Here is an 11342-nt window from a genome sequence, read left to right on the forward strand (position 1 = left end):
AAATACAATAATCTGCATAGTAAATACATATGTAATACATGCATATAACCTGATCTTGTTGAGTGACATCATGATATGTTAATTGAAATGTCTTACCATAAACTCTTTTTATCAGCTTGAGTCCTTATTTATGCTATATGAAAAACTTATTAATTCTAGCCTGTCTTAAAGATTCTGCTTGTTTTTACTGTGTATGCTTTTCTTTCAACATGAAATATAGGAGCTGGTGGAAACTGAGTGGATGGAAGATATCTCCAAAGACTATGATCAACTATGTGACGGTCAGCCATTATTTGTGTGTGTGTGTGTGTGTGTGTGGAATATCTGTGTAAATGTTGTCACATTGCTAGTGACTTTGAGTCTTCTGTGTTTCGATTTTAAAACATATCTGCATGTATTTGTATGTAAATATTTCAATGGAGATGCTCTATCTCTTTTAAAAGAGCTTTTGGTCATGGGAGAATCTTGATTTGATAATAATGGGAGCTAGTAGGGAGTTCATCTGTAAATTTTCAAACCTTCAGATCTGTGTGCAAGGGATAGAACAATTGAAGTTATGCGGATGGCATTAGAAGAACAAGAGGAAGTGCAGCTTGAACAAGATGAAATGCTTCAAGCTCAGTTAGAAGAGTACCAAAAATTAGCTTCAGGTAATCTTTCCAGGGAAAGGGAGCAGGGATGCTAAAGGGGTTTAGACGTACTGTGATAGCCACTTCCATTTTCATGTGACTATTACTTAGGCATTAACGTTCCATAGTAAACAACAAATCTCTTGTAGTTAAAGGCTTCTGTTATTTCTTTATGTCTGTAGCAGATAAAACCGAAGCTGCTTTAGTAAAAAGTCATTGGTGTGGTATTTCAAATATATACTTGAAATGATATGCTATCTAACCTCATTTTGTGTATTGAGTAGAACTGATTGCATGGAAACAGAAATACAGTGAGCTGGAATACCAGAGCAATGGTGACTGGCAGCAAAAGAACAACAAAAGTGATGAGGCAAATTTGAATGAAAACAATACAGAATTAATAAAGCTGCAAAAAGAGCTGGAGGTAACTTAACTTCAAAGTTGTAACTTGATAAAGTAAACTGTTATATTGATTACAGAAACTTCCTGTAAAAGCTGCAGTGCAACATGCAATAGGGACCAGGTGCAGCTTTTTTGTGGTACGTTAAGAATGGCATCACTGATGCCCCCATAGTATAGGAAGTGTAGCCTTCCCTACATTATGCTGCCATGAGCAGTGCTTCTTTTGCTGGCCTCTGAACAGTTAGTTGTCTTATCCCATCTGATGTTATTTTTTGTTGTTGTTGTTTGTTTGTTTTTTTAAATAAAAGTAATGGGCTGGCAGTGGGAGTTTTCTAAGTGAGTATACAATAGGTTACATCCACTCTGTTAGTGGAATGGTTCTGAACATCTTTCCTCCTTCACCTTGAGTAAGCTTATTCATGATATTTTTTTTTTAATGCGCAGAGCCAATTCCCTTTTTCAAGAAGAGGGGAAAGTTGAACATTCATTGCTTCATTCTATACCACGTCAATGTGCTATAAGCAGAGTATACTTATACAATTGTTGTTTGCAAGAAAGGAATACTAACTCAAAGCAAATTGTAACTTATGGTGTATTTGTCAAAACTGTTTTCTGTTAGTTGCTTGGGCAACTAATATAAGCTATCGAAATCATCATCTAACTTTATCACCAGGAAGCCTTTTTTGTTGGGCTGCGGGTCTACTAATTTTCCTTGGTTAAAAGACTTTTATTTTTTCCAAGCAGTTTCTCAGGTGCTCTGTCCTATATATGAGAATGTCTGCCAGTAGGTTTGATAGGAAAGGAGACTACTCCTACAGTGTAAACTGTGTTGCTTTTCTTTGTCTTTCAACCCTAAAGGAGCTGCAAGTTTTTCTACAACTGCTGCAAGGCAGCGTAAAGTGTTAGAAGTTTTTAAGTTAAAAGAGTTTTTCTTATACTGACTTTTGGTGTAAGTTCTGTAAAGCTTGTGTGAACATTTATAAAGAAAAAGAGATGTTTTATGGAGGCTCTCCAGTCTGAATAAGAAATACTGGAAATGATTATTTTTTAATGGAAAAGAACTAATGATTATCCAATACCTGCCTTTGGGAATATTCTGTTGTAAAAACTGCTAATGTTTCTGTTATCTTGCAGAAACAAGTCTATTTAATGATGACCTGGCTTTTAAGACTTTTATTCCTTAATGACTCACTATTTCATTTTTGGTTTCTTTGAAACAGGAAAGTGAGACTAAGTATCAAACTGATAGAAAAAAGTGGCTGGAGGAGAAAGAAGAGCTCCTAAATCAGTTAAAAGAAGCTGAGAATCTTTGCAACAAAGAAATGAAACAATTTGCTGAGGACCGACAACATTATGGAAAGCAACAAGCAGAAACTGTAAGTGATGAGGTCCTGGCAGAGTTGTCTGGTGCCTGTAGTTTGGAGACAACTACATACCAAGTATTAACAGTAAGGGTGCATAAGAGCAGCTTGTCCAAGTCCCCTTGCTTTCTTATATGGCAAAGCCCATATGAGAACTGCTTGATTTGGAAAAGGAAGGAATGGGGGGGCCACAAATAGAAAGATCTTTCATAAGTGCATAATGAAATGTCACGTATGTGGGACATCAATAAGAAAATTACAGTTGAAAAATAGATCACTATTTAATGAGGCTAAGAAAGTATTTTGTACAATAGCTTTTGTTTGTTCTCTTTTCTGCAAAGCAGAAGGCCTTTAAGCCTTTATAAGGAAGAAAAGGCAATTGAGTTTCTAAAGAAACCCCACAAACTTCTCTCCAGATACTGAATAAAAATACTTGGTCAAACAGCCACAGTTTTGCTCCTTTATCACTTTCCAAATAGTGACTGATAACAAAGTCACTTGAGTTACTTGAGCTGTTTGCTGGGCTCTTGTCATGTAACTTCTTAAACATGTGAATCTGTACATTCTGCAAAGCTTTTTTTACATCTGGAAGTAGTTAGTCCCGACTTTCTGAACCTGCAAGCAGCATAGAAGGATGTGAGGAGCTTAGTATTATTATCACTTTGTGACTTTGTTTTCCTAACGCTCATTAGTAATCATTAAATGAGCAAACTGAAGTGGAGGTTCTTAAATAATACTAATATTTTTTTCACAAGGAGAGTAATGTAGGTTGTCTAATAGAAGCATGGTTTTGCTTCTGTAGGTTTGTAGTGCAACTAGTTCTAGAGCTCCTGTGGATCTTGAAGAGATCATACATTTACTAAGACTGTAAAACGGTGCTAACTACCGAAGTGTTAGAACAGTTCAGTGTGTAGTAGGTGATGTTCACTGTTCATCTGTTCTTCTTTTAGGAAAGACTTGTTGCCCAGCTGGAGGAAAAGGAGCGTAATCTTCAAAAGTGGCGTGAGCAGAGAGATCAGTTAGTAGAAGCTTTGGAAGAACAGCTCAAAAGTTTGTCTTTAAATGAAAGCTTGGAGCAGATGAAACACTCTCTTCGGGAAAAGGAAAAGAGTGAAATGGAGAAAGTGCAACGTATAGAATCGTAAGTAACCACTGAGTTAACTTAGAGCCCTTTGAGAATGAACTAGAGTTAAAAATAGTTAATGGGAACATCCCTTCGACTTAATGCATCTGCATGCTTATCAATGGCCAAACTACTACTTTAGGATGCTTTGGTATGCTACTTGAGTTCCAAGGGAAAACAGGAGTGTGCAAGGAAATAAAGAATAATATGGGGATTGCTGGTGGTTTTGTTGTACATCCCTCAGAATAGCATCTGAATAATTTATTGCTTCAGCATCTGATTATGAGAAGCAAGCTGAAATTCAAAAGTAATTGTTTAAATCTTGTCACTGGTCTAGATAGATTTAAGAGTCTATTTACAAATAGAAACCTGTGGGAATACAAGAAAAGCTGTTCAGAGCAGCAGCTGTGGAGCAAGATAAACAGCATGGGAACCAAGGACACCTCTGCAAGGAGAAGAAGAGTCTCACAGCTCTGATTGGTTATGTGCCTGCATGGACAGTTGAAAAGTGTTTTGTAGAATGCTTTGTTGACATGTAAGATGTTTGGGAAAGTTGTAAGGGCAGATGGGAAAGTTAGAAAATAACAACTTGTGAAGGTATATAAGGGATGTGAGAACTTGTAATAAACGATTTGGATCGTTCACATCTGAGTCCGTGCCGAGTCGCTGCAAATGGCGCCCACAACGTGGAGCAAATCAACCCGCGGCTGAGCGAGCCCGGTCCGGCAGCGTCGCCCGACTGAACTTTGGAGAGACTGTTTCGCGCGCACCCGCACCGTTCTGCAGGACAGAAGGTGAGCAGTCGGGAACTATGGGGAGCTCACTAACGAAGGAGCAGAAAGTAAATCTCGAAGTATTGCGGTCAGTGTTACCGTATCAGGATAAGACTGTGTCTACTAAAGCATTAGCTACTCTTCTTAAATGGATAAGCAAAAATGTCCCTGAATTTCCAAAAACTGAGTTCTCTCTCGATGGAGAACTTTGGGACAAAATCGGCTCAAAACTCTACGAGGCTTCTCTCGCTAAAGACAGAAAGGCTGCTAAGCTGTTGCCCGTTTGGAGCCGGATAATGGAAGGGATTAAGCAACCACGACGGGAAAGAATTTATTCCGACCATTCCCTGCCGCCCTCCGTCCCAACCCCGCCGCTGCCTCTCGCTGCGGGAAGCGGCCCGTGCCCGGATCTGACTGGCGGCTCCGACCCCTCCCCGATTCGGGGAGACGAGGGGCCGCGGCCGCCCCTCTTCGCGCTCCCGCCGTTCGCTCCTCCCCCGACGTTCGCCGCGTTGCCGCCCTCTACGGCGCCCTCGCCCTTCGCTCCGCCTACGACGCTCGTCGCGCCGCTTCTGCCCTCCTCCCCCCCCACGTCGTGCGCTGCTGCGTCTGTGCAGCCGGCGTGTAACGTGGTTAAAGACACGGACGGATCGAAACCAGGGGATCGTTGTGACCCCGGTCCAGAAGATCCAGAAAGAGAATTGGACGCATTTCCTCCTGATGATACTTTGAAGGAAGCAGGAATGACAAATTTCCCTACAGCGTACTGTGATGTCTTAGAGCAATGCAAAAAAGAAACAATATTAAGGGGTGATGCTGACACGTTGCAGACCTTTCCTAATCAGGTCCCCCATTTGGAATCTCTGCCTTATGAGGCAGTGAAGGAGCTAAGGGAGTCAGTGAGAACATACGGAGTTCAGTCAGCCTTTACGTACAATCTTTTGGTTACAAACAGTGACAGTTACGCTATGACCCCTCACAATTGGAAAACTGTGTTAAGAATGATCCTCTCTCCTATGCAATACACCGTGTTTATGACTGAATATCAGCTACATAATTTGACTGATAGCTCTTTGCCTCAGACTCGGACAAATCCATGTGGCACTGCACCTCTTCAACTGTGTCAGACAGACGTCACTCACGTTCCTGAATTTGGCCGTCTAAAATATGCACCTGTAACAATAGATACTCATTCTTCTTACGTATTTTCCACAGCACATACAGGTGAATGCAGTCTCAAGATTTAGAGTTTAAGGCATTAGCTAGGATGTTGTGTGCTTCTTCTATTTTAGTAATAGATCAGATGTGTATTAAACAGGATTTGATCTAATCAATGCTAGAATCTACAGGAATAGCTCTTTTAATGTTTTAGTACTGTTTGGTTATGATGTTATTAGCCTATTAATTAGCTTTTCTTAATTTGCAAAGACAAAACCTGGAAAGGAATCCCAGGCAAAGAGATGACCCTGTATCATAGAACGGATACCTCTTTTACATCCAATTAATTGGGATCTGAAAATATAACCATGCATCATTTTAGACAAAAGTGCACGCTAATAGAACTAAATTTGATGGTTTATTCTGTTTTCCAAGCAGGTGTTCCACTTGGGCTCTATATCACGCACTGGCCATGCGGATGTGGTGTACAACTGGAAGAAATCCTTCAGACCCTGAATGCAGGAGAGAATCTGTGATGGGTGAGAGAGGAAATGTGCACCTTGAAGCAGGGGACGCCCTGCTGGCACTACCTGTCACATCCACCACCAACATGGCTTGCTGTTTCTCAAGGGTCAATAAGTAATAATGCCCTTAGTGATACTCTAGTACATTTGTCCTCTAAAATTGGTTCTATTTGACATGCTATTCCATTAAATTGTGCGATCATTAATCAATTATTAGCCCAGATAACTCAGTTGGTAGAGCATGGTTATGAACATCTTAAAAGCATTTACTGCACAAATTTTAGTGGTCATTAAAAATCAATATATCAGAGTATATAAAAATTGAAGCCTTTTCCTGATCAGTTACAGATTAACACAATGGGACCCTCACGGATTTATTTTCAGGTTGCAGAAACTTAGGTTGCAGTACAAACATGTTTGTTCTTTCTAGTGGGTTTAACAGTAATGTTGTTATGTTGTATTTGACTTGTCTCCTTTTTTCACTTTTAGAGTATTGTCAATCGAGGCCTTGATTGAGTTATAATGATTATGTTATTAATATAATTAGTGTTATTATTTTATAGTATGGTAGTAGCTTGTCAATAAACAAAAAAGGGGGAATTGTGGGAATACAAGAAAAGCTGTTCAGAGCAGCAGCTGTGGAGCAAGATAAACAGCATGGGAACCAAGGACACCTCTGCAAGGAGAAGAGTCTCACAGCTCTGATTGGTTATGTGCCTGCATGGACAGTTGAAAAGTGTTTTGTAGAATGCTTTGTTGACATGTAAGATGTTTGGGAAAGTTGTAAGGGCAGATGGGAAAGTTAGAAAATAACAACTTGTGAAGGTATATAAGGGATGTGAGAACTTGTAATAAACGATTTGGATCGTTCACATCTGAGTCCGTGCCGAGTCGCTGCAGAAACCAACAGGCAGGGCATGGATTAAGCTGTAATTGCTGTTTCCATGAGATGTGTAACAGTAATGTTCTTTGTGTCTTTATTTTTAACATAAGGCTAGAAAATATTCTTTCTGAGAGTTCTGCCCTTGTACTGAATTTGAAAAAAGATTTGCAGAGGAAAGAAGAAGAGTATGCAGATCTAAAAGACAAACATTCTGATGCCGAGAAACAAATTCAGCAAGTACAAAGCGAGGTTTGTAACTCCAAAGCCTAAAACCTAAGTCTTGTGAAAAAACGCTGATAACTGGGAAGAAGAATGCTATTTACTTGAAGAGAAATAGACTAATTTCCAGAGGCTCTTTAATATAAGCATGTATATTTTTTTTCTTCAATTTCAGCTTCAGTGATGTTAATAGTTAAAATTTAATTATTAAACAAGAAGATATTTTAAAACCCATTTTGCAGGATCTTAGTCTGAAAGTTTATTGGGTGTGCTTGGGGTGGAAAGTTGAAGCTTAAAAATGAATTCATGTATTCCTTGGTAACCTTGCACTTGCTGTCATTTTCCTACTCAGCACTTGTTTGTGAATTCCTCTTTATTTAACAAAGAAGTATTTGGCCAGGTTGGATTACAGAAGTCTTTTAATGAACCGTGAGCTGTGCTTACATTACAGGTGTCCACGATGCGTTCTGTGGAGGAATCCCTCAGGATCAAGACGTATGAACTTGAAAGGTGTATTAACTATTTTAAGGATGAGCTGGATTATAAAGACTTCTATATCCAACAACTTAAGCAGGTATTTTACTTGCTCTTATTTTTTATTAAATGAATGATGCAGGTTTTCCAAGCAACAGGAAAAAGGTCAAAAAAAAAAAAAAAAATTGGAGCAAAATGAAAGTGGCCAACTGAAATTAGTGGTAGACCATGAAAGATATTCAAATAATTAGTCACTACAGAGCACTGGCAGATTGCTTTAAATACAATAATCTGCATAGTAAATACATATGTAATACATGCATATAACCTGATCTTGTTGAGTGACATCATGATATGTTAATTGAAATGTCTTACCATAAACTCTTTTTATCAGCTTGAGTCCTTATTTATGCTATATGAAAAACTTATTAATTCTAGCCTGTCTTAAAGATTCTGCTTGTTTTTACTGTGTATGCTTTTCTTTCAACATGAAATATAGGAGCTGGTGGAAACTGAGTGGATGGAAGATATCTCCAAAGACTATGATCAACTATGTGACGGTCAGCCATTATTTGTGTGTGTGTGTGTGTGTGTGTGGAATATCTGTGTAAATGTTGTCACATTGCTAGTGACTTTGAGTCTTCTGTGTTTCGATTTTAAAACATATCTGCATGTATTTGTATGTAAATATTTCAATGGAGATGCTCTATCTCTTTTAAAAGAGCTTTTGGTCATGGGAGAATCTTGATTTGATAATAATGGGAGCTAGTAGGGAGTTCATCTGTAAATTTTCAAACCTTCAGATCTGTGTGCAAGGGATAGAACAATTGAAGTTATGCGGATGGCATTAGAAGAACAAGAGGAAGTGCAGCTTGAACAAGATGAAATGCTTCAAGCTCAGTTAGAAGAGTACCAAAAATTAGCTTCAGGTAATCTTTCCAGGGAAAGGGAGCAGGGATGCTAAAGGGGTTTAGACGTACTGTGATAGCCACTTCCATTTTCATGTGACTATTACTTAGGCATTAACGTTCCATAGTAAACAACAAATCTCTTGTAGTTAAAGGCTTCTGTTATTTCTTTATGTCTGTAGCAGATAAAACCGAAGCTGCTTTAGTAAAAAGTCATTGGTGTGGTATTTCAAATATATACTTGAAATGATATGCTATCTAACCTCATTTTGTGTATTGAGTAGAACTGATTGCATGGAAACAGAAATACAGTGAGCTGGAATACCAGAGCAATGGTGACTGGCAGCAAAAGAACAACAAAAGTGATGAGGCAAATTTGAATGAAAACAATACAGAATTAATAAAGCTGCAAAAAGAGCTGGAGGTAACTTAACTTCAAAGTTGTAACTTGATAAAGTAAACTGTTATATTGATTACAGAAACTTCCTGTAAAAGCTGCAGTGCAACATGCAATAGGGACCAGGTGCAGCTTTTTTGTGGTACGTTAAGAATGGCATCACTGATGCCCCCATAGTATAGGAAGTGTAGCCTTCCCTACATTATGCTGCCATGAGCAGTGCTTCTTTTGCTGGCCTCTGAACAGTTAGTTGTCTTATCCCATCTGATGTTATTTTTTGTTGTTGTTGTTTGTTTGTTTTTTTAAATAAAAGTAATGGGCTGGCAGTGGGAGTTTTCTAAGTGAGTATACAATAGGTTACATCCACTCTGTTAGTGGAATGGTTCTGAACATCTTTCCTCCTTCACCTTGAGTAAGCTTATTCATGATATTTTTTTTTTAATGCGCAGAGCCAATTCCCTTTTTCAAGAAGAGGGGAAAGTTGAACATTCATTGCTTCATTCTATACCACGTCAATGTGCTATAAGCAGAGTATACTTATACAATTGTTGTTTGCAAGAAAGGAATACTAACTCAAAGCAAATTGTAACTTATGGTGTATTTGTCAAAACTGTTTTCTGTTAGTTGCTTGGGCAACTAATATAAGCTATCGAAATCATCATCTAACTTTATCACCAGGAAGCCTTTTTTGTTGGGCTGCGGGTCTACTAATTTTCCTTGGTTAAAAGACTTTTATTTTTTCCAAGCAGTTTCTCAGGTGCTCTGTCCTATATATGAGAATGTCTGCCAGTAGGTTTGATAGGAAAGGAGACTACTCCTACAGTGTAAACTGTGTTGCTTTTCTTTGTCTTTCAACCCTAAAGGAGCTGCAAGTTTTTCTACAACTGCTGCAAGGCAGCGTAAAGTGTTAGAAGTTTTTAAGTTAAAAGAGTTTTTCTTATACTGACTTTTGGTGTAAGTTCTGTAAAGCTTGTGTGAACATTTATAAAGAAAAAGAGATGTTTTATGGAGGCTCTCCAGTCTGAATAAGAAATACTGGAAATGATTATTTTTTAATGGAAAAGAACTAATGATTATCCAATACCTGCCTTTGGGAATATTCTGTTGTAAAAACTGCTAATGTTTCTGTTATCTTGCAGAAACAAGTCTATTTAATGATGACCTGGCTTTTAAGACTTTTATTCCTTAATGACTCACTATTTCATTTTTGGTTTCTTTGAAACAGGAAAGTGAGACTAAGTATCAAACTGATAGAAAAAAGTGGCTGGAGGAGAAAGAAGAGCTCCTAAATCAGTTAAAAGAAGCTGAGAATCTTTGCAACAAAGAAATGAAACAATTTGCTGAGGACCGACAACATTATGGAAAGCAACAAGCAGAAACTGTAAGTGATGAGGTCCTGGCAGAGTTGTCTGGTGCCTGTAGTTTGGAGACAACTACATACCAAGTATTAACAGTAAGGGTGCATAAGAGCAGCTTGTCCAAGTCCCCTTGCTTTCTTATATGGCAAAGCCCATATGAGAACTGCTTGATTTGGAAAAGGAAGGAATGGGGGGGCCACAAATAGAAAGATCTTTCATAAGTGCATAATGAAATGTCACGTATGTGGGACATCAATAAGAAAATTACAGTTGAAAAATAGATCACTATTTAATGAGGCTAAGAAAGTATTTTGTACAATAGCTTTTGTTTGTTCTCTTTTCTGCAAAGCAGAAGGCCTTTAAGCCTTTATAAGGAAGAAAAGGCAATTGAGTTTCTAAAGAAACCCCACAAACTTCTCTCCAGATACTGAATAAAAATACTTGGTCAAACAGCCACAGTTTTGCTCCTTTATCACTTTCCAAATAGTGACTGATAACAAAGTCACTTGAGTTACTTGAGCTGTTTGCTGGGCTCTTGTCATGTAACTTCTTAAACATGTGAATCTGTACATTCTGCAAAGCTTTTTTTACATCTGGAAGTAGTTAGTCCCGACTTTCTGAACCTGCAAGCAGCATAGAAGGATGTGAGGAGCTTAGTATTATTATCACTTTGTGACTTTGTTTTCCTAACGCTCATTAGTAATCATTAAATGAGCAAACTGAAGTGGAGGTTCTTAAATAATACTAATATTTTTTTCACAAGGAGAGTAATGTAGGTTGTCTAATAGAAGCATGGTTTTGCTTCTGTAGGTTTGTAGTGCAACTAGTTCTAGAGCTCCTGTGGATCTTGAAGAGATCATACATTTACTAAGACTGTAAAACGGTGCTAACTACCGAAGTGTTAGAACAGTTCAGTGTGTAGTAGGTGATGTTCACTGTTCATCTGTTCTTCTTTTAGGAAAGACTTGTTGCCCAGCTGGAGGAAAAGGAGCGTAATCTTCAAAAGTGGCGTGAGCAGAGAGATCAGTTAGTAGAAGCTTTGGAAGAACAGCTCAAAAGTTTGTCTTTAAATGAAAGCTTGGAGCAGATGAAACACTCTCTTCGGGAAAAGGAAAAGAGTGAAATGGAGAAAG

At 38.4% G+C, this 11342-nt stretch overlaps 1 protein-coding gene across 1 annotated transcript; it reads left to right on the forward strand.

Annotated features, from left to right (window-relative positions):
- The first annotated feature begins 240 nt into the window (after nucleotides 1-240).
- LOC146759444 (uncharacterized) lies at nucleotides 241-10847 on the forward strand. Its single transcript, XM_085510396.1, has 7 exons — nucleotides 241-281; nucleotides 914-1053; nucleotides 2252-2479; nucleotides 8046-8106; nucleotides 8739-8878; nucleotides 10077-10304; nucleotides 10791-10847. The coding sequence occupies exons 1-7, from the start codon at nucleotides 242-244 to the stop codon at nucleotides 10845-10847; spliced, it is 894 nt and encodes a 297-aa protein (XP_085366522.1). The 5' UTR covers nucleotide 241.
- The last annotated feature ends 495 nt before the right edge of the window (nucleotides 10848-11342 follow it).

This window comes from Coturnix japonica, chromosome 10, assembly GCF_054131305.1.
Source record: "Coturnix japonica strain WE chromosome 10, WE-NBRP24, whole genome shotgun sequence".
In the NCBI taxonomy this organism is placed as follows: Eukaryota; Metazoa; Chordata; class Aves; order Galliformes; family Phasianidae; genus Coturnix; species Coturnix japonica.